The 25000-nt window shown below is 34.8% G+C and overlaps 2 protein-coding genes, 1 long non-coding RNA gene and 1 pseudogene across 3 annotated transcripts in view; 2 read left to right on the top strand and 2 right to left on the bottom strand.

Annotated features, from left to right (window-relative positions):
* LOC109048489 (serine/threonine-protein kinase DCLK2) overlaps positions 1-4545 on the top strand; it is a 13678-nt gene extending 9133 nt beyond the window's left edge. Inside the window, 8 exon segments of the mRNA XM_042713587.1 lie at positions 956-1075; positions 1171-1317; positions 1712-1845; positions 2775-2949; positions 3283-3363; positions 3834-3923; positions 4004-4019; positions 4191-4545. Of these exon segments, the coding sequence (XP_042569521.1) occupies positions 956-1075; positions 1171-1317; positions 1712-1845; positions 2775-2949; positions 3283-3363; positions 3834-3923; positions 4004-4019; positions 4191-4210 (783 nt within the window). The 3' untranslated portion in view covers positions 4211-4545.
* Positions 4546-6409: 1864 nt separating this feature from the next.
* LOC109048240 lies at positions 6410-8892 on the bottom strand. Its single transcript, XR_006153348.1, has 5 exons — positions 8769-8892; positions 8506-8684; positions 7523-7728; positions 7163-7242; positions 6410-6492 (listed from the first exon to the last, which is right to left on the bottom strand). It is a non-coding gene; the product is annotated as an uncharacterized LOC109048240 (long non-coding RNA).
* Positions 8893-9995: 1103 nt separating this feature from the next.
* LOC122135229 lies at positions 9996-20176 on the bottom strand (annotated as a pseudogene).
* A 1101-nt stretch (positions 20177-21277) lies between these two features.
* LOC109048488 (FHF complex subunit HOOK interacting protein 1A) overlaps positions 21278-25000 on the top strand; it is a 20406-nt gene continuing 16683 nt past the window's right edge. Inside the window, exon 1 of the mRNA XM_042713586.1 lies at positions 21278-21869. The gene's annotated coding sequence lies outside the window, so the exon portion shown is untranslated. The remainder of the gene's footprint in view (positions 21870-25000) is intronic.

Here is a 25000-nt window from a genome sequence, read left to right as displayed (position 1 = left end):
CTTGGCAACTGGAAGAAATATAAAGTGAAAATTTTTTGTTTTTATTTTTATTAATGTTTATTTATTCATTTAGTTTAATTTTAGTTATTTTAGGTTGTTAAACTAAACAAAAAAAGATAAATGTTGCCTTTATTCATATTCATTTAGTTATTTCAGCAATTTGAGTTGTAAGTTTAAATGTAAGATTTTATTTCATTTAATTTCTGTTAACATTTATTTTATTTCAAGTAACAAATATATATAAAAATATATTTTGTTAACTATAATAATTGACTCCAACTTCTTTAAATCTGTGCAGTTATGAAATTTAACATAGTAGTGTATTTTTTGTATTATAATTTGTTTTTTTGTATATGTTGATTTAATTCAAATTATACGTCATTACGAGGAAAAAAACATATATAAGTCGCACTGGACTATAAAGTCACATTTATTTAGAACCAAGAACCAAGAGAAAACATTACAGTCTACAGCCATGAGAGGGCGCTGTATGTTGCTCAGTGCTCCTGTTACCTATCAGATCGGCTGCATATTTTACCATATTTTACAGTTTTGTAATCTGCAGAATAGGATTTTCCTTTAGGGGCATTTTGTTTGCATTCAGTCTTTCTCAACTGTCTTTAAGTTAATATTTCAGTTAACAGTTTTCAGTTGTTTTCAGTTAATGTTTCCAGGGGTATGCTACAGGAGCACTGAGCAGCATAGAGCGCCCTCTCGCGGCTGTAGACGGTAATGTTTTCTCTTGGTTCATTTCTCTTGGTTCATGTCAAATTAATTTTGATAAATAAGTCGCACCTGACTATAAATCGCAGGACCAGCCAAACTATGAAAAAAAGTGCGACTTATAGTCCGGAAAATACGGTATCTAGTAAACTAGTAAACATTTTCAGATATTCACTCACTACACAACAGTGAAACACAGCAGAGATTCTGATTGGTTGACTGGTGTTGACAGGAGCACCTGATAGCCAATGAGGTGGGGATACTGCGCAAGGTTCATCACCCCAGCATCATTATGCTAATAGAGGAGCTGGACACGCCCACTGAACTGTACCTGGTGATGGAGCTGGTGAAGGTCAGCTAGCCGTACACACACACACACACACACACACACACACACCTAATCCCAGTATGAGTAGTTTGTGGTGGTGTTGTGTTGTTTTTCTGTGTGGTGTTTTTTTGTTTGGTGGGATAACTTTTTGATGGAATTACTTGGTGAGAGAAGTAAGCGGAGTGGTGTTCAAGCTGAATGCTGCGCTGCGATACCTGCACAGAATGAACATCGTGCACCGAGACATCAAACCAGAGAACCTGCTGGTACACACACACACACACACACACACACACACACACACACACACACTCTCTGTCACACACACACACACACACACATTCTCTGTCTCATACACACACACACAAACACACACACACACACACGCACGGCGCACACACACACTCACACTCAGACATGCACACAAACACACGCACACACTCGCGCACACAAACACACACACTTGCGCACACAAACACACACACACATGCACACACACTCGTGCACACAAACACACATGCACACACACTCGCGCATACAAACACACACACACACACACACACACACACACATTCTCTCTCTCTCACACACACACACACACACACACACACACTCACACACACTCATGCAGCAACAGAGACATACTTTGTTTGTGTGCAGGTGTGTGAGTATCCAGACGGCACTAAGTCTCTGAAGCTGGGTGATTTTGGGCTGGCGACGGTGGTGGAGGGACCGCTGTACACCGTCTGTGGGACGCCTACGTACGTCGCCCCGGAGATCATCGCAGAGAGCGGGTACTACTCCATTACTAAAACTCTGAACGATCTCTCTTTTATGTGTTTATAAATTTGCTTTTTGTCTTATTTTTCTGGTTTATTGTTTATATTGTTTTATAGTTTAGGGTGTTTTATCCGGTCAGAGCTCTTTCAGTGGCTTCTGCTGTCAGATCTTGAGTGATTTTGATCAAGTAAAGGTCAGAATAACTGCAGTAATATCTCCAGATGAACTCTTACTGGACTGAAGCAGCTCAGCTTTACTTGATTCTCCATCAATCATGTTTTAGAGTCTCAAATCTGATCATCAGGATCTTTTTGAGGAGCGTTTGTTTCCAGAAGCTTTACTTTCACTGTTCCTCAGCGGAGGAATGATCTTCACAAGCCTCCAGAGCATCTCACATCTTTTGAGGAGCCTTTATTTCTTCATCTCTCAATCACTGCATTATATGTTTGGATCATTTAAATCTCATCTTACTTAGACAGTTTACTGGAGATATAGAGCACAGACTCATATTTAGATCATTTTATGTCAGTATCTGCTGCACTGTTAGAAAGATCTCATTGATTTATATGACAAGCATCAGAATTGCATCATTTAACAATGCTTCAGTGATTCTTTACTTAGTAGTTGCTATTAGTTGCGTTTAGTGTTAATGTATTTAGTTTAATTACATTTTAATACCATCACCCTGAGTTTATTTTTCTGTTTATGTGGTCAGAAAAATGTATCAAGATTTAAAAAATGCTTAGATATTTGTACTGGAAAATGCGAAAAGTTGCTCCGACAACTAGTTGAAATAAAACAAGTTTAAATGTTAACTGAAACAAACTAATCAAATACTTTATTTCAAGTAACATTTTCAGGGTTTGGGCTAACTCTAATAACCGTGCTGTAGAAAACAAATATTTAAGTGTTTCATAAGGTCTGGTTTGATTGTGTGCTGCAGGTACGGGCTGAAGGTGGACATCTGGGCTGCGGGTGTGATCACGTACATCCTGCTGTGCGGCTTTCCTCCGTTCCGCAGCGAGAAGAACCTGCAGGAGGAGCTGTTCGAGCAGATCTTACTGGGCAGACTGGAGTTCCCCTCGCCGTACTGGGACAACATCAGCCTCTCTGCTAAAGTGAGCGAGGAACAGCCACACAAACACACAATAAACACTCACGCAGCATGCACTTTCACTTTTTACTTTCAAGTTATGAATGGTTGAACTACGGCATATTGTAACTTTCCATATCGCAATTCTTGCAGCATAAACTTGCAATTCTGAGAAGTTCAGTTGTGCAGTTACCTTTACTACCTCTTGAATTTTTACTTTGAGGCAGACACAAAAAAAAAGTCAGAATTGAGAGAGGTGAACTTGGTGAACTTTAACTTGCAGTTGTGAGAAAAAAAGGTCACAATTACTTGTTTTATTTATTTAAGCTTCCATAAGAATCTGATGTGTCTTTTGCAGGATTTAATTGGGAAGATGCTGCAAGTGAATGTTGGTGCTCGTTACACGGCTGACGAGGTGCTGGAACACCCCTGGGTGCTGGTGAGGACACACACACACACACACACACTCAAAAGTGACAGTAAAGACATTTCTAATGTTACAAAGTATTTCTGTTTCAAATAAATGCTGTTCATTTGAACTTTCTGTTCATCTGTGAATCCTGAAAAATAAAATGCATCACAGTTTACTCAAAAATATTGTGCAGCACAACTGTGTTCAACATTGATAATAATCAGAAATGTTTCTTGAGCAGCAAATCATCATATTAGAATGATTTCTGAAGATCATGTGACACTGAAGACTGGAGTAATGATGCTGAAAATACAGCTGCACATCACAGAAATAAATTACATTTTAACAGATATTCACATAGAAGACAGCTGCTTGAAATTGTAAAAATATTTCAATTTTTTTACTCTATTTTTGATTAGATAAATCCAGCCTTGGTGAGCAGAAGAGACTCTTTCAGAAAATCTTACAGTCATGTAAATGTCGTTGTGTGTGAGCAGGACGACGCTGTGATGGACACTAACATGGCGTGTGAGATGGAAGATGTTGAATCTGAAAACACACACAACAGCACAGCAGCAGAGGCTGAGGTGACACACACACACACACACACACACACACACACAATTACCTTCAGCTGATACACTGTGTCTCGTTTCCTCTGTTACAGGTGGATCATCTCCATGGTAACAACCTCATACATAATTCTTTTTTTTTTTAAGAAATTGCATTTATTTAGCATTAAAATGATCAAAAGTGGCAGTAAAGCCAGTTATGATGTCACAAAAGATTTCTATTCCAAACAAATGCTGTGAATGCTGAGTGTAACAGCTGATTGTTTCTGACCGTGTGTACAGTAGATGACAGCTGGCAGTAGTCTGATGAATCTCTCCGGAGGCGCAGAAGAAGAGAAACCCTGATCACCACCACAAACCTCAACACCGAGACCAGACCAGACCGGACCGGACCGGGCCACCTTCTCTCAGCATCCTCTGTCTAGTTCTTAGTAGCACTGACCAGTTCATTCATAAATATGACTTAGTCCTCATATTTAAGTGTTAGCCTCTTGCTGAATCCTCTAGCACATCCCATATTCACACAGCATCCAGGCAGTGTGTTTACATGCACTCAGTTCTGTCAGTCCGAACGAATCCAGTCTGATTTCAGACTCTGAAAGTTATTTATATGAACTTTTGCAGTTGAACTTTTATATGAACACTAAACTCTGCAGTTCACATATTATTATTATTATTATTTTTTTAGCAGATAGTTAGTAAATATTCATTCTCCTCCACTGACCAGCTAACAAATATGTTTTAAGTATGTTTTAGTAACGTTAAGTTATAAAAATATTTTTTCTGAATGTTCTCTGGACATTCCAAACTTCCAGATTTATAAATGTTTTAATTGTTTTTCTTTGTTTTGCGAATGTTACTTTGCAACCATTGTAGAAACGTTACTTTTGAATGTTCTCTGAGCGTTCTGAAACAAAAGTAGTAACAAAAACCATTACAGTAGATGAACATCCAACTAAAATACTTCAATTTTTTCATAATTTTTGGCAGTGTTACTTTTGAATGATCTCTGAACATTCTAAAACTAGTTACATTTAAAAAACTTAAGATAAGTGTCAAACTAAAAAAAAGAAAAAAGTTCCAGAAACGGAGTATAAATAATGTTTTTGTGCTAAAGTTCTGAGAACGTTCCTAAAGACCAGAGAACGTTGAGTGAACATTCCATTAACGTTACTCTATTAACGCTCATAAGCTTGCGAGAACCTTAACCAAAGTTCAGAGAACGTTAGCGGGGTTCATTCGCTCGCAGGAGGTAGATAAATAAGCACATTCGTAAAACATGCAAAACAGAGATCTCTCAGCACTTTCAAAGTTTTTTTGTATCTGTTAACTTTAAAAATTTTTTTGGATTTGTTTTGTTTTTTTTTACTTTTGATGTATTATTTTAGGTCTGCAGCACCCCTTATTACAATCAGATTCGGACTGACTGATGGAGGTACATGATAATAACCGGGTTATCTGAGTGCATGTAAACATGTAAGAATCTAGTCCTCCGCGTTCATTTTCTCCCGTTCTGGTCTGTGTTTGTACGCAGGGCTTCAACTAAACCAGCGACCTCGACTTTTACTGCACTGTGTCCTGAACCTGCTCCTCTTTCTCTCTCTCTGTACATATGTGTCGATGTTAGTGTTTGATCAGATGCATCATTAGAGTCTCATCTCAGACATCTGCGTCTTTATAAGTTACCTGAACGCGTTTAGAGCGCGCGGCCGTCTGGAACTGAACGAGAACGAGACGTTTCAATTGTGTTGCGGGATGTTTCTTTACGTCTGATTTGTGTGAACATGTGTGTTACGAGCCTGATGTAGTGTTATGACTTTGATTTACACCAAAACTTCAGCCTTTACTGAATGAGAGTGTGTGTGTGTTTATGTCCATGAAATGCCTCCGTTGTTAAGAACTGTTCATTTAATTTGATCTGAACGGTCGCTTGTGGAATCAACGGTATTAACTTTTGTACGGTGGCTGTGCGGGGCCTAAAGCTCCTTGTAATTATGGATTTATTTCATGTTTTGGTTTGTATTGCAACAATACATCATTAGTAGCTGAACGCGACTCTGTGTTTTATTGCACGTGAACGGTGACTGAAATCAAACCGAACGCTGGTAATGTCTCAAATTTAAGCGTGAATCCACTTTTTGGTTTCAAGCAAGTGTGATAGAGATTTCGCCGGGAAAAATCTAAGCGTCTAGAATCCAGAACAGAAAGTGTCAAAAACTGCTGTACTCGAAGGAAAGCTTGACTGTTGATTAAATGATTAAGAAAGAGAAAGAACAATGCTTGATAAGTTTTAATTTTGGTTTGGTTCTGTAAACAAGTTCATCTGGTCACATACACACACGTACACACACACACACATGTCAGTACAGTTCAGGAGATGCCCTCACTAACCTCGTTTAACTGTATTACATCTAATTAAGGCAAATGCAGAAACGCTCATCAGGCACATGACAGGACGGCCGTGTGTTCAGGGGTCCAGCAGCACTTGGATGTAGTTTTTAGGGATGATGCCACGTTTCCCACCGGATTCTCCGAGGAACCACTCAGCATCCATGTCCTCCAAACCACACACCACATCTCCTGCCTGCACACACACACACACACGTAAAACATAAAACCCATATTTAACAAAACATTAAAATACATTTTATTTAAATTAGTATTAATAAATATGACTTAGTTATATGATAAAATATTAATGAATTAATCAATCATTATATTTGAATATATATCAATTATATATAATATTTTCATAATTATATTATAATTGTTATACAATACACACATGTATATAATTACAACAGATAAATATAATTACAATATATTTACAATATTAAATTGTTTTAGAATTACATATTAAAACTATATTAATATATATAAAATATAAGTATTAACTAAATTTTAATATTTTATTGTGTGTGTATATATATATATATATATATACATATTAACTATATACTGTATATACATTTAATTACAATATGTAATTGTTTTTATTATTTGTTTTTACATAATTATATAATTTTATATATACATTTTTAAAATATATTTTCATTAATGCTGATATAAATTTTCCTAAAATTAAAAACAAAAATGAAATAATATATATATTTATTTATTTATTCCTTCAAATATATCTTAAACTTATAAATATATAAAATATGCATTTAATAAAATTATGTTTATTTATTTGTTGGTAGGCACCGTATTTTTATGATTTTTTTTTTCCCATGAATTTTCCAGGCTGTATAGACCTTCAGACAGAGCTCGTCCTCACACTCAGGAGTGAAATCATAAAGTGCTCGTCCTCTGATCCTCGCTCCTGCAGGGGGCGCTGGAGAGAAAGAGACGGCCTGTCACATTACAGATGCATGATATATCTCTGAGCATATTAATCATAATGAGCTTTTTGATGATCTAATAAAGCAGTTAAAATCAACACCGGTTTCAAAAGCACTAAACAGTAACTCAGTTCTGCGCTGAACATGTCAGAGTATTAAAAATACAGTGTAGACTGACATTACTTTCATCTTTCGACACTGGCCAGTCTCGGTCACGCTCACTGCTGATTGGTCCGTGGTTAATGAATATTCAGAGGGGGCATGTTTATTTACCAGGAGAGTCCAGAGCCAGTTTCCGTGGCAACGCTTCAGTTTCCTCTATAGCCTGGACGAAACTGAGAGGGAAGATTCCCTTCTGTCCGTTCAGGAGGCCACGCCCCCACTCCTCATTTACATATTCCATTAGAGTGATGACATCACCCTCAGTGAAGGACAGCTCCCCCTCCTCCCCCTCGAATGCAAAACGAGCCACGACGCACCTGGACGGAGCAACACAGGAGCTGATTGTTATGAATTATGCAAGTTTTACTGGCATCAGTTTTGTGAAATTTGTGACTGACATAGTTTTTAATGACCAATGAATTTCCATGACTAAAAATTTTCATACGTATACCTAAATTACATATTTTATATATATAAGTGCTGTCAAATGATTATTCGCAATTAATCACATCCAAAATAAAAGTTTTTGTTTACATACTATATGTACTGTGTACTGTTTATTTATTATGTATATATAAATACACAAATACAGTTTATATTTTGAAAATATTTACATGTATATACATTTATATATTTATATTATTATATTTTATATTATATATAAATATATTTAATATATAAACAATTTTTATATATATATATATACATATGCATGTGTGTATATTTATATATACACATAATAAATACACACAGTACACAGTACATATATTATGTAAACAAAATATTTAATCTTGGATGCAATTAATAATTTGACAGCACTAATATGTGTACATATATATATATATATATACATATAACTTATGTTAATAAATGAATTATGCATGTTTTATATGTTGATATGAATTATGCTTGGTTTATTTTTATTAGATATTATTGTAAGAATTTTTTTATTTTTATTTTTTTTACATGCAAACAAATGCAAAACAAGCCACAAAGAACGTGAGGAAGAGTGGAGCTGTAAATAAAAAGGCATTATTTTTTAGATTTTATTAAAATATGTGTTTTTAAATATATTATTTCTCATCCTGTTTCACCTGTTCTGTGCATTTTGTTGGCTCTGCTGCTCCAAGGGCTCTTTGTCCAGCAGAAGCTCACTGACAGTCACGTCTTGACCTTGACCTTTGACCTCTCCTGACGAGCAGAGGTCGTGGAGTGTGCTTGATGGTGTTTGTGGGACGTCTGTATCATCCAGGACAATCAGGTGCTCTTCTTCCTGAAGCAGTAGATAATATTTCATGACAGTTTACAATGTTTGCATAATATGCGAGTGTGTGTGTGTGTGTGTGTGTACACTGACATGCAAAGATGTTTCCTCGTGTGGCTCCTCTTGCTCTTTGCTGGTATCCTCCAGCTCTGCATCTCCCTGAAGAACGTTGCTCTAATGCACAAACACACAAAGCAGCTGCTGTTTTATTTATAGACCTCCTGAGATTTTTTCTCATATTTATGTGCGAGCTGCTGTTTCCGAAAGTGCATGTTGATTTATACAATCACACAGATGGATTGTTACATATGACCTGTGCACTAAATTCATGCAAGAGCACCTGACAGTTTGTTTAAGGAGCTGAGTATTTTGAGTAAATTGCAGCATCATAATTGGCCACATGACATGCGAGAACCAAAGGCATGTCTAAAGGTGTTGTTTTACATTTGAACCAACAAGAAAAATAATTAGAAGACTTAAGAACTGTTATACTAATACAGTATTTATTAATATTACAAATTTTATTTTTATATTTTAAGTTTATTTTAATTTTAGTTTTAGTAATTTTACTTTTTAATATTTTGATATACAGTAATTTTATTTTTATTTCAGTTTTAGTTTTTTTTTTTTTAGTGTTTTTAATGTTATGTATTTTTTTTAAAAAATTTAAGTTTCATATAATATTTATTTCATTATTTTATTATATTTCAATTCATTACAATTCTTTTTGGTAATTGCATTGTACTTTTGTCGTTTTTCTTTTATTATTATTTCTATTTATGTTTAATTAATTTTTATTTCAGTTTTAGTTTGTGTAAACATTTTATTTCAGTTGCCATGGCATCATTTCTAATTATCTAAGTTTAATATAACATTAATATTTTATTACATTTTATTAAGTTTTAGTAATTTTATTATGTTCTTTTGTCATGTATATTTAGCTAATTTATTATTTAATACATCTTTTTTTCAGTTTTTGTAATCTATAAAGGCAACATTTGTCATTTTCATGAACATTTTTTAAGTTTAAGTTTTTAATCCAGTATTTATATTTTATTTTATTGAGGGTTTATTTAAATTTTCAAAAACAAATTTTAATATTTTCATTTTTAGTTTTAGTTAACAATACCACACAGCTTCAGTAGACTTGGAATAAAGCGCACAATCACAATTCACTTTCAATTTATGAAAAACAGCAGCTCATACATTCTGCCAGTGATCTCATTTTTGTTTTCCACCAAAAAAAGAAAGTCATAGTGGTTTTGTTTTTTAATGTCTTAACCCTTAAATAACACACAGGACATTTTCCTGTGGTTGTTCTTATATAAGATGGTTGTTATGAATAATAGAATAGTGGTTGTTGTGCGGATGTCCTGGTTTGGGGCGGGGTGGGAGGGCGGGCCTCTCTTTGGCACCCTGCTGCCTGGCCGCTGATTGGTCACAGCAGGGGAGGAGGAGGAGCCTGGTAGTTTGGTCCCTTTGATTGGAGGAGGGCGGAGTGGGAGGAGTTTGCTGCCACTGGGTCTGAGACACAAAGAGAGAGAATGAGAGATGAAAAAAAAAACCCAGACACCTGATTTTGGAGGAAAAACGCTGCAGTACCTCGGAGGAAGAGAAGGAATGGAGGTGTCAGGAGCTCTGAAAACATCCACCGTGGCCTGAACACACACACACACACACACACGATCATCATCAACATTAAATGCTCATTCTAATAGGGAAAGTTCCTCATAAAGGTGGTTTATAAGCAGATATAATGCACCTGTGAGGTGGGTGGTGTCTTTTTGAGCACAGGTGGAGGTGGACGGAAGTGTTTGGGGACCGACGGACCTGTATAAACAACACAGACCCTCGTTAAACATTAAGCTGTGCAAAGTTACGTTTTGATTGAGAGGCTGCATGATTAACCGAAATTATGACATGACTTGTCATGATCAAATCACAAAGACTGTGATTTAATTAAATTAATAAATGTGATGCGTGTTTCATAGTGAAGCGCGGCACTGTGTTCATTTACACACAAACCGCTCCAGGGCTTTCAGCGTCTCGGTTCACAGTAAACGCTGCTTCAGATGATCTCATCCCTGCATTTGCTCTGAGTTTGAGTCACTTACAGTATAATGTGCATTTGGAAATGCAACATGCACCAAATACCATCACAAACTCGTAATGAGGAATGTGTATAAACCGGCTGTTATACACAAACGGGAAGCTTTAATGGATCCCTGCGGCTTTAAACCAAAATAAAAGCTTGACAATTAAATGCTTGAAAATAAAAAATTAACACAGCCATAAATATTATGGTAATTTTACATTTTTACTGTAAAATGTACTTCTTATATTTTAACAGTGAAATATTAGAGGAGCCCAGCGTTCATCCCAGACCTTTGCTCCAGAGTCATCCTATGACCCTTAATATTTTAATTTAGTAACAATAATAATAAACAGCAGGCAAAAGCAAGCACATCGATCTCAACTGGGTGCAACAGAACTTTCAAATGTATCTAGTATGATAAAACAGCGCTGAACGAAGCAAAACGAAGATAGATATATATATTTTTTTTAATCACATTTTCAATTGTATTTTTCGCTATCACAATTTTTCATAATAATTGTCCAAATTGTTTAAATCAAACTTCTGGACGCCTGCCGCATGACAATCACAATTTTTATCAGAAAAATCACAATTCGTTTTTTTCTGCAATTTGCGCAAAAAAGCAAAGTAAACCTGTAAAACTGTGCAACCCTACTAGCAAGTAAACTAGAAATCCACCAATATACTGGTCATCACTCACGTTTTCCAACGTTCCTGTCAGTAACTATCACCGGCGGCGTCTTCACTGGAGTGTTCGTAGTTTGATCATCTGAATTTCTCCTCTTGGATGGAGTGGAGGCCACCGCTGCCATCTGCTGCCCGGGAGGAGCGCTGTCAGGACGGGCGACTGGTGAAGGTTTGGCGGATGAAGATCTGGACTCTGATGGACTCTGGAGTTTGTTCAGAAGGGATCTGGGTGCTGGTACTGGTGGACTCAGGAGTTTGGAGGCGTCTTGCTCAACGGTAGGTTCTCTGGTATCAAAAACCTCAAAGACAGATGGTTTTGGGGCGAGCTGGGGTTTGGATTTCTGTGTTCTAGGTCGCGGTTGTGGTCTATTTAATGGTTCTACTGGTTCAGGTGTTATAACGGTGCATGGAGCATCAAAAACAGACACATTTTCCTCTTTTTCTATAGTGCTTGCATCGCTTTGTTGACTTTCTCCATGCTGGACATGCGTTCCGTCCGAACCAAACACCTCCAGCAGGTCTTGCAGGTATTTGCTGGAGATGTCCGATGGAGCGTCGTCGAACCCGGCAAACACATTCTCAGCCCCATCGTCCTTCAGACGCACTAGAGTTTGAACTTTCACCTCCCTTGGCATCGGCTGGTCCAAAATGTCCTCTGGGGTCCAAAATGTCCTCGTTGGGTTGTAGGGTGACTCTGGAGCGCGGCCGAGGTCTGGGACGAATGCTGGGCTCCTCTTTCATCGGGTCGCCTGGGGAATCGAGGTTGAACAGGGTGGAAGTGGGGGCGGGGCCTATGGGAGATATGTCATCGATGATGTCATCGATTATGTCATCAAAGTCCGTCTGGACACCACACTGTTCGCGCAGAGCCTCTCGAGGCTGAACACCGTTGTTTGGATTAGACCAGTCCACTTCAGTTGTGTGTTTGAGGGGCAGTGAGGGCCGTGGGGGTTTGGAGGGCCTACGAACTACAGGAAAAAATTAAGGCAAGACATTTACAGGTGAAAAGGGTAAAATTTTATACTTCCCTAGATGATTAATCACAGTATATTAAGACAATTGTTTTGGATTACAAGTTTTCAGAAACATTATAATAAATTATCTAATTAAATATGCGCTAAATTGCATATATTTTACATTTATAGATATTAATTTTGGATAATGGATGGTTTAATGTTTAATGTTTTTGTTTGTTGTTTTGTTAGAATATTAGGTTTTTACTGAGGGGATTTTGGATTTCTCTTTTTATCACTCCATAAATCAGAAAATACTGTCAACAGAAAAAAACAAACAAATTTTCACCATGTAATACATCATATAAATCAGCCTCGAAAATATATGAACAAACCTCTCAGGAAAAACCTTCAGAATGTAGAGAGGAATAAAACTGCTAAGTTTGGTGTTTGTAAGTGTTGCTAAAGTGGAAAAAAAACATTTTTGAGAAAATCGCCTTTAATGATGTGTTGTAATTTAAATCTATGCAAATGGATAAAGTGCAATAATAATGTTAGGTGTAATGTTATTGGATATAGGAACATAAGTATAAGTATTAAGATTATGAATATGAATAGGAATGAAAATTTTGGTTTTTGTGTTTGTTGGTGTTGTGGAAAAAAAACATTTTTGAGAAAATCGCCTTTAATGATGTGTTGTAATTTAAATCTATGCAAATGGATAAAGTGCAATAATAAAGTCAGGTAAATGATATAGGAACAAACCCCTCAGTAAAAACCTTCAGATTATAGAGAGGAATAAAACTGCAAAGTTTGGTGTTTGTAAGTGTTGCTGAAATGGATAACAAAACTCACAATGCTCTAAAAAAGTATTATCTCCACGTTTTTAGGTATAATATGTCATATAAATCAGCCCAAAAGATATATGAACAAACCCCTCAGTATAAACCTTCAGAATATAGAGAGGAATGAAACTGTAAGTTTTGGTGTTTGTAAGTGCTACTGAAGTGGAGAAAAACTTTTTTGAAGAAATCACCTTTAAAGATATGTTGTACTTGAAATCTATGCAAATAGATAAAGTGCAATAATAAATTCAGGTGAATGACATACAAACAAACCCCTCAGTAAAAACCTCCTGAATATAGAGAGGAATGAAACTGTTAAGTTTGGTGTATGTAAGTGCTACTGAAGTGGAGAAAAAACTTTTAAAGATATGTACTGTAATTAAAACCTACAGACACCAATTGATAAAGTGCAATAAAATAAACACGTAAATGTATATTATGGATATTTTCTTTCCACTAGTCTACAAGATGTTATAGAAGCAAATTTTTAAAATTGACCAATGCATGAAAAATTTGACCTAAGGAATTAATTTAATAGCAGATTTCTGTTATTTTCGATACATTTTTGTTAATACTTAACTTTAATACTTTTCTTTTTGAATACTAAACGTAACATACTGCATTTATTATGATTCATTACTTCTTTGTTAGCACCTTTTTAGTAAAGTATTGTTTTTTTTGTGAAGTGATCAATGTCAGTGAAGGATGCAGGGTAAATTAAATGAGCACTTCTTTTAGTATTTACTCAAAATAAAAACTACATCTGTTGACAAAAATGTCATGTATGAAATCTCGAAACATTAGCTGTAAATGCAGTCTGACGAAACTTCCACTAAAGCCTGAACTCATTTCTTCACACCTGGACAAGCAGCAGAGGACTGTGGGCCGGGGGAGTTTGTGTCCGTCTGCGTGGCGATGGTGGATGTAGACTGAAGAGAAGATGGAGATGGAGATGACGAAGAGGAGGAGTGAAGATTCTGCTCACGGCTCTTTTCTCGGATCACCTGCTCGTAGGATGGAGGCGGGAGCTGGAAAGGAGGAGCACAATCAATCAATCAAGTACATGAAGGATTCCACACATGTAAATCTTCCTTAAGCTCCACCCACCTGCACTGTTGCCGAGCATGCAGCCCATGTGGGTGGGGCTGGGGGCGGGGCTGGAGGAAACGCCCCAGAAGCCCCTGGGAACCATGTATTGGATGGCAGCGGTTCTGCAGAGAGGATGGTGATTTCTGGACGCCTGCTGCATGAAAATCAAAGTTTATAACATTACCTTCCTCTGAATCTGATTCCCAGTTCAAAAAAAAAAAAAAAAAAAAAAAAAATTTAAAGGGGTCATATGACGTTGCTAAAAAAGAACATTATTTTGTGTATTTGGTGTAATGAAATGTGTTTATGCCGTTTAAGGCTCAAAAAAATGAAAATGTTATGCCCCTTACCATACTGTGATGCTGTGTCCCGCTGCGACGAGACAAAAACATTAAAACCCATTATAAACGAGGCATTTGTTGCATCCAGTGGGGACATAATTTCTGATTATTATGACTTATACTGTCTTTTTACACATTGCATTGCGCCGCGCTAACATAAATCCATGTCTGCATTTGTGATCGGAGAAACGACAAACAACAAGCACTACTCTACACTGCTCAAAAACTCGTGTTGAAACATCAGTGGCAAATTCTTTAAATATGAAACCGTACTTACAGCGCTGTGAGTCAGAACAGTCAACATTGTAGTCTACTCTCACAGGATCAGGAAAAATTCCTCCATAAAATGCGTTGTACACACAAATATTTGGGTTGAACTGTTCTAGAACAGTGTTGTAAATACAACTTAACCACTGATTTCTAGTTGTGTCCTCTTTTGGAAGACCAAAAAAAAAGTAGCTACGCTTTCACAACGAAACAGTGTCTACACAACATGGCGCTGGCGGCAACAGCGAGAATCAATGTTACACCTTCTTTCTTTGCGTGAACATTTGGGCGGCATTATGCAAATCTTCCCACATCGGGACGTAGAGATGTGTGGGCGTGCTAGAACGAGACGTTTTAGGAGGGCATGGACAGGTCTTAACTTTTATAAAGAACATCCCTTTGAGTCTGAGACTTTAGTCTTTGCAACTTTATGTATGCTTAAGGGATCTATACTATTCACCGGACACGCTTGTAACAATCCAAAGAGCAAAGAAAAATTTGAAAAATCGCATCAGTATAGCAACCCCTCAACTTGAAATCGCATCATATGACCCCTTTAATAACTCTCTCAGAGCTAGACTTGAGACCTGAATGAACTACACATCCCATCCACAAATAAACATGCTGTACGAGTCTCAGTATCAGTAGTACGTATTTATTTAATATGTAGATACTTTTTTCATTTTTTATTTTTTTTTTTTTTTATTATTTTTTATAGTATTTTTGTATTTTAAGTTGAAGTTTCAGTAATTATGTTGTTTTTTTTAAAAATATCTATATATTTTTTTAGAGTTTTTATTTAGTTTTACCTATTTATGTGACAAATTAAACATCTAGTTAAATTAAATAAAAATGAGAAATGTTGCCTTGGCAACTTGCTGAAATAATATTAGGTTAAGTTTTTTAGTAAGATTATTATTATTTTTTTTTTCTTTTCTTTTTTTTTTTGATGATTTTAGTTTTAGTTAACAAAAACTTATTTTGGATCACAATTAATCATTTGACAGCACTAATTTAGACACACACACACACACACACACACACATACATACATACACATATATATATACACACACACACACACACATACTGTATATATATATATGATTTTTTAAATATATTTTTAAAGAGTTTCTTTAAATGAATACAATGAAAATAGATCAGCTCAATGTCAATATTGTTTACAAGGGAGATGACAGTATCAGCAAAGAGCTTGAGATTTTGAAAGAAAAAGTCAAAATCAAGCAAAATATCACTTGATTTGAACACAGAGAGAAAGAAAACACCAAGTAAACAGGCATGAACTGACCTGCGGTCTCGCTGGTGGTCACTCTGAGAGCTCGTTCTCGCTGACGCTGCACAATTTCCGACAAAAATAAAACAAAAATTAAACATGGAATCATCTTGGAGAAATGTGAAAGAACAGCAAATGACACAAAAAATTGCTAAAGAAGTGGTACTGAATGCGTTTGATGACGGCTCTGATGGAGGAAAGCGGCCCTTGGCTGGAAAGCAAGAAAAACACAAGGACTCAATGTCTTTTTCCATTGACTCAAAGACTCAAGGCCAGTTTTCCCGACTGTTTTCCAGTGACACGACTGGAAATATATTTCACAGTTACACAACACACACACCACACCCAAACCTTCACAGACACAGACTTTTATCAAACACACACACACAATGAACAAATACAGGCAGAGGAGCCAAGAAATGTGCCACTAATGTACTGTGTTATTAAACAGAGGCTGGTTAACAGAGGCTGGTTATCCCTGTAAACACGCCCATGAGCTCAGTTTGACGTGACATTTATATTACGCTCTTGAGGAAAAGCGTTAATCATTTTTTCCTGCTGGAGTGTAACAGGTATTTCTAGTTCTGAGCTGGAGGAACTACTGCATTAGTGCTGCGTTTGCTCTTCTTGTCACATGCTCCGATGGGAGGAACGCTGGCAGATGTTCAGACATGAATCGAAAGCTTCACCACCAGCAGATGAAGCTCTGAACACAAATAAACAGGTTTCTCACTTGTTCTTATAATCTAGAGAATCTTAGTTTTAGATCAAATTTCACCCCAAATTAAGACATATTTGCATAAAGAAAATAAAGCAAAACAAGTTCAAAATTTATTTATTTCTGTTTCTTCAATAATCCAGAGCTTTTCTAGTTTTTAGCAATTATCTTTACTGGAATCAGGGTTATCAGAGTTAACCAAAACTAAAATATTACACACTAAATACAAACAAACAAAAAACGTGAATTGAAATAAAATGTATTTTAAATAAATTAAGTATTAAAAAAAACTAAAAACTAAAACTATAAAAAAAAATAATGAAATAAAATTGCATGAAATGAAAATTATACTATATAATAGATATATATAGATATATATCATAATATATATATATATATAATATATATATATATATATATTATATTATATAATATATTAAAACTTATTTTATTTCAGTTTGCTTACATAGCAGGCACAGCATTTAACATATTTATAAAGTTTAACTTGATGTACTAAAATAACCAAAACTAAATAAAAGTATAAAAATCACAAAAACACACAACAAAATTACTAATAAAAACTAAAAATAAAAAAAATAAAAAAAAAAATAAAATACAACTAAAATTAAATACTTGCACTCAGGAATATATATTTACTATACTCAGAATATATATATATATATATATATAAAATGTTTATTTTTCAGTGATGTAATTAGAAGTTAAGGTGGAAATGTGCTAAATTGCCCAAAGGAAAAAAATAAATTAATTAAATAAAAAAAACTTTCTAAAAATGCTAAAGAATTCTAAATGCTAAAAAAATAGGCTGTATTTTTTTTTAGGATTTATTTCGGTTTATTTTTTAGTGCTGTAATGTGAAGTGGGTGGAAATGTGATAAGTTGTCTAAATAAATAAATAAATAAATAAATAAATTATAATATTATAATAAATAAATAAATAAATAAACACCAACACCAAAAATAGGCATAAATGCTTTATCATTTTTATGATCAATTTCGGTTTATTTTTCAGTGCTGTAATGAGAAATTAAGTGGATGGAAATGTGATAAATTGTCAAAAATAATAATAATTAAAAAACTTCTAAAAATAGGCATAAATGCGTTCATATTTATGATCTATTTCTGCTCATTTTTCAGTGCTGTAATAAGGAGTTAAGTGTGTGGACAAGTGCTAAATAGTTTTTAAAAAATCTAAAAGCTTCTAAAAATTATTATTATATATGTAAAAAATAATAATTCCTTGAAAAACAAAACCTTTGCACTTACCTGGAGTGGCGCTGATCGGGTTTGTTTCTGTCTGAGTGTTCTGCACACACACACATTATTATATATGTAAAAAATAATCACACACCCCACAACATGTTTCTGTCTGAGTGTTCTGCACACACACACACACACACACAGAGCAGTCAGAACGGATCATTAAATGAGTGTTTATTGTTTGGAGGTGACAAACAGCAGATTCAACACATTATTCATGTTTGCTCTACAGAAATGGCCTGATGGCCCGGGACGCTGAGAGAATGAAGACTCATCATCAGTCTGTTACTGACAGATCCCATCACACTGAACCCACAGAAACTCAGCTTTTGTCTAATTTACAACAAACCACAGCCAGAGATACAAAAGCCCTGAAACAGACCGTATGTAGTGTGTGTGTGTGTGTGTGTGGGGTGGGTTCATGATCACATGATCTCGAGTCACATGACACAGTCAGAGCTGCAGGTTTAGCTGCTAAATTCTCTAATACGTGCATTATATAAACAGAAAACATTCCTGCTGAATCAGCTCTCTGTGTTCATGCATAGCATCCAGGAGACGCTGTATTTCTATTTAACCCTGACTGAGGGTCCGATCGCACCTCATGCCTTTCATTTCACACACAGGTGACAAATTCCCCCGAGGAAATAAAGCTGAGCTACTGAAGCATGCTAGTGTCAGACTGAGATAAAGCAGATTCATATTTCATCTAAAGAGGAAGCAACAATCCATCAATGAGGAATAAACTTCCTTCATCTTACACTACTACACAACAATGAGCAGACATAATATGCCTCTTCTAAATAATATTTATATTACATTTAAGCATATATAAGTAACGTTATATATATTTTATACATTATAAAATAATTGTTTTATGATTATTGTGCATGTGCAGTTTAAATATAATTAAATAAAACTAAAAAGATGTCCTAAATCATACATTTTTATGTAAATTTTAACCTACAATTTTGTTATCGAACAAAGTTTAAAACGAAGACCAGAGAGCAAAGTAATAATTAAATTAATTATTTTCATATCATTAAATAATTTTACTCATTATTTTATGACTATTATGACCTCATGAAATATTTACGCCAAAAAATAATTTGTCTAACCACACTAACACTAAAATTAACTAAAGATGTTTGCTAAACTAAATAAGAAATAAAACTAAACTAAAAAAAAAGGTATGTGACCTAAAACAAAATATCAATTCATAGCTATACATTTTAATCCACAATTCAACCAATCATCAAATGGACATGAAATATATAAATTCCTAATTATTTTATAATCATTATGGCGTTTTTAAAAGCAAAGTAATCTATTTTAATTCACAGATATTTACACTTTTCCTATGCTGTTGGTGAAAACTTACTAAAACTAAAAACAAGTGGTACGTGATCTAAAACATAGGCTACATATAATTTTCTTGTTGACGAAACTTGTTATGGCGGTCTGCGCTGATAATAGACAGGTTTTGTTTAATTATTTGTTTGGTTTTATTTTTTTGTTTGTTATGTCGCGCCTACCTGCGCTCCGTCTCGCGCCGCCGGGCTCGCGCAAACGTTCCTCGTCCTCCTCTGCGCGTGCCTCCGCCATACCGGGAGAAAGACGGGTTATTTACCGTCTAAAACACCAAGACAACCGACCGGAACGGCATTCCTCTTTGAAAACGCTTAGGAAAGTCGCTCCAACTGCGATCGAACTTTTAATCCAGAACTTTTAAATAAAGCGTTCGTTCGCGTTCGCGTTTGATATTGTCATATGAATCAGTTTCTGTTTTCTATCTAAACGCCTGAAGAAACTCGAGTCCAGTATCAGTATCTTATTGTCAGGACGCACGAACGTCAACAGGAAGTTCTGTGTCCATGTGAAAGAGAAGAGGGAGGCGCCAGAACGAACAATCGCTCCACATCTGAGGAGCTCGAGCTCGCGCGGATTCATGAGATGCACAGATGCGTTCTGCAGCGTTTGTGTTTACAAATGCAAGTGTTCACATTTCTGGAATGTTAAAATCTCTTTTAAAGTCATGATAACAGATTCTAGTCAAAATCGAGGCTGTTTGTTTTCCACATGTTAAACACTAAAAAAAGAAATAAAATAAAAATAACGCAAACGGAAGTGTGGGAATGATGTAGCGATGAAAACACTTAACATAAATGAAAACTATATTCAACCTTTCTCCAGCGTTCTCAAATGATTCCCGATTGTTTATTTACTTATTTATTTATTTATTGGGAATAATGGTTCCTTTTTGTAAACCAAAATGTTCCCAGAACGTTACGGTTTTTTTTTTTTTTTTTTGTGACATAGAACGTTCCCTAATTATTAAAGTTATTTTAAGGTTTTATTTTTGTAACCAGGCCAAGTTAACGTCCAAAGAACGTTGCAGGGATGTTTTTATGAATGTTGTTTTACATTTATAACCGAATAGTTAACGTTCCCGGAACATTGCAAGGATTGTTTTTTTTTTTTTTTTTTTTTTTTTTTTTTTTGTGACAACCAAAAGGGACCCTTTAGGCTATAGAACGTTCCCAAATTGATATTTTTAGATTTTATCTTAGACCAAATAACGTTCCCAGAACGTTTTAGGGATGTTTTTGTGATTTTGAAAAGGGAAACTGCATAGTAATAATAAACGTTCCTAGAACACTGCAGGGATTATTTTTATTTATTTATTTAATTACAATCTAAAAGGAACCTACACAGAACGTTTATTACCAGACCAACTAACCTGGGGCGCGTTTCCCAAAAGCAACCATGGTAGCAAGTTCCGTCGTTACTAAGAGAGTTCAATGGAACTTACAACCATAGTTAGCTAACAATGGTTTTGAGAAACGCACCCCAGAACGTTCTTGGCACCAAAAATTGCATATTTGACCTTCTTTTCAAGATTCCAGCTTGCTCTGCACATTCATCAGCCAACTTGATCAGACCCTTTTAAACACTAATGAAGGAGAAAGCTGTGATTTGCACTTCATTTTTCCAAACTATGATCCACAACAATACTTCGGCGTTTGTCGGAGGTCGAGAGCCTCCACGCGCTGTCGCTGTTGCTCGCCTTCTGTTTCGCGAAACATTAGATGCGAGTAGTTTGTGCGTCTGTTTAAAAAGGCTAATCTAAAGCAATGCGAATATCAATAACGAAGTTGTATAACATGAATATAACCCACTGTTTATGAGACACTTGTTGTTTTAATGAAGCAGAGATCTGCGCATGTCTGAACGTCTTGTCCTTAAAAAAGGTTTTATTCGAGGATAAAAGGTTTTATCTGACATGCATGGCGTTTATAAATCACGAGCACACAACAACTGACAGCTGTCATTAGAGGCTTTAATGGGACAGGCTTTACACACACACACACACACACACACACACACACACACACACACACACACACACACACACACACACACAGGCTGTAATCACTCTAATCTCTGAGAGTGTTGTGCTCTGGTCTGCTCTCACAGTGTTTCTCGACACATGAAGGCCTGTATTTTGTGTCAAACTACTTTCTCATTATTATCCAGGTTTTGTAAGACAGAAACTATATGAATTATGGATCTTTCAGAGGATAACGGGACAGTTTGATGGAAATACAGCAGAGGCAAACCCCGGTGAGTTCCAGCTCAGCTTTCTCTCAAACCATAGCCTCTTATTATTATAGAGGATTCAGAATCTGAGTCACTTTTTTACATTTTATACATCTCTGAACTCTAAAATAAATGATTGTGGAGGTCGTCAGTATGATATAGCTCTTTTTCAATTCTCCTGCTGACCAATGATAATTAAATTATACAAAATTAGATTCAGAGGTGGTGTTATATCCAGGCACTGGTTAACGTTGTTGACCAGTTTTATTAATTAGTAGAAAAGACATCAGAATTAGACCTAAATAAATAAATAAATAAAGTGTTTGTAATGAAATGTATTCATGTCACAGTAATATTATTCAGTAGAAGTTTCTCAGTCATGGCATTTGTTTTTTAATTCTAATGTTGAATACATGTAAAGTAACCTCAAAAACACTATATGGTTATCATTATTAATATTTTTTAAGTAGTTATCATTTATATATTTTGTTTTGATTTTAATTTTTGTTTAAATTGTGGTAATTTTGTTGTTTTTGTTATTTGTAGTGTTTTTTTTATTTAAAATATGTCTAGTTTTTATCTATTTTTGTTCCAGTTTTAGTTATTTTTTACATAAACTTAATATTTATATATGTACATTTTATATTTCGTTTAGCTTAAAATAAAATAATAATATTTTTTTTATATTTTCTAAAAATATATTTATTTATTTTATTTCAGTATTTAGGCCATATTTTATTTCATTAACAAAATATGTTTTGATGGTTTTAGTTTTTGTTAACCATAATAACACTTCTGTACAGTTCATTAAATAACAAAATATCCAAGCAAGAAGTATTTGTTTGAAAGAAGTTGCACAAACACTCTTTGTGCAACCGTTGGACAAAAATACGTTAAAAATGGCAAAACATAAAGAAGGTGACTGGATCGTGATTATAGTTCGTGATTATTAATTTTCTACATCTGTGTGAACACGAGAAGAACTGACAAGAGACTAATCAGACAAAGATCAGATAAAAATGTCTAAATTATGTAAAATCGGCTTTACAAACACTCAGATTATCTGCAAACTGGGACAGAAATAGAGATTAATCTTCATGGCGGTTTTCAGTTTCTCACAATAATAATAAGAGAGCAGGCTTTTGGTACAGTACTTGTACAGTATCATTATTAATGAGTTCTGTTTATCTGAACCTTTTCCTGATTTTATTTTATTTGACTTGATGGTTTCTATTCATCAACCACATTGATTATAGACCAAAACTAGTCTAAAAAACATTAATAAATCGGGTTTATAAACTGTCATTGATATCATTAGACATATCACTCACTTTGGAATTTAAAAAAATCATTTTTGGGGGGCCTGAAGTCAATTTTAAATATACAGATTATTTCAATTCCATCTTCAAATCAGAGAAATGTCATAAAGCTGCAAAGCTTTTTGTGTATTTATCATCACAGCTGAACACACACACAGGTACTGAATTCAAAGCAACAAAAGAGCTTTACAAAGCAAACAGATAGATCTATTTTGCATACACAATGCCATGTGTTTGAGTGAAACTGGATATTGCGTGAGATTTAATGATTTAATTAATCAGGAATTAATTGCATGGTGAAAGTTTGGCGATAATACTTGTATAGCCAAGTTGTGTGAGCTGCTAAAAGATTATTTTAATAAAAAAATACTTTTTTTTACTTTTATTTATTTATTTTTTTGTATATACTTTCTATATTTATTTTTAACATGCACTAAGGAATATATAATATGTGATGTTATATATAATTTATTATTTTTGTATATATTTATTTTTAACATGCTCTAACAAATATATGTAAAATATAACGTTATATATGTTATATCATTTTTGCATGTATTTATTTTTGACATGCACTAAGGAATATATAATATGTGATATTATACATATATTTTTATATATATTTATTTTTAACATGCTCTAACAAATATATAAAATATAATGTTATATATGTTATATCATTTTTGCATGTATTTATTTTTAACATGCACTCTAAGGAATATATAATATGTGATGTTATATATAATTTATTATTTTTGTATATATTTTAACATGCTCTAAGAAAATACATTATATATAAAATATAATGTTATATATATTATATCATTTTTGCATGTATTTATTTTTAACATGCACTAAGGAATCCTTCACAATAAGACCGAATGAGTCTCATGTTGACTCCAGCGCACATGTGTTCCTGTGCGTCTCTCCACCGTCAATAATCTCTTTCCTGCAGGAAATGAAATCACAGCGCAGTCTTCTGCTGATTATCAGGACTCGTAACGCCGAGCATCAGATTAGTTGACTCGCAGATACGTCTGCTGGATTTGTCCGTATATTTTTTTCTCTGTGTCTGATGAACTGCACTCTGGTTTGAACCCAAGTCACTTTTACTTCTTTAGCACTTTATACAATACAGATTGTTTCGGTGCAGCTTTACAGGAAAATAACAGTCAGTGTAAAATTCAGCAGTTATGAAACAAATTCAGTTTCAGCTATACAGAAGAAATTAAATGGTTCACCCAAAATGAAAATCTGCTGAAATTATCCTCATCTTCAGGCCTTCATCAGATTTGGAGAAATGTAGCATTGCATCAGTGTCTCATCAATGGATGTGTGTGGGTTTGGTCAGAATGAGAGTCCAAACAGCTGATAAAAACCACAATAATCCACAGCACTCCAGTCCATCAGTGAACATCTGGAGAAGACAAAAGATGAAACAAATCCAGCATTAAGATGTTTTTAACTCAAATATGAGTCTATGATCCATAATAACACTTCCTGCAGTGAAAAGTGCATCTCCTGTTGTCTCTCACATCAGAATCCAGACACATATTTGTTTAGAGCTGTTTAAACACTGCTTGATCTGTGCAGATTTCTCTCCTGATTCACACCAGAACACTTTTTCACTGCAGGAAGTGTTATTATGCATCATAGACTAATATTTGAGTTAAAAACATCTTAATGCTGGATTTGTTTCATCTTTTGTCTTCTCCAGATGTTAACTGATGGACTGGAGTGCTGTGGATTATTGTGATGTTTTTATCAGCTGTTTGGACTCTCATTCTGTCTTCTCCAGTTGTTTGCTGATGGTCTGTTGTTGTGTGGTTTATTGTG

This window comes from Cyprinus carpio, chromosome A23, assembly GCF_018340385.1.
Source record: "Cyprinus carpio isolate SPL01 chromosome A23, ASM1834038v1, whole genome shotgun sequence".
NCBI lineage: Eukaryota > Metazoa > Chordata > Actinopteri > Cypriniformes > Cyprinidae > Cyprinus > Cyprinus carpio.
This window is presented reverse-complemented; position numbering and strand designations above follow the sequence as displayed.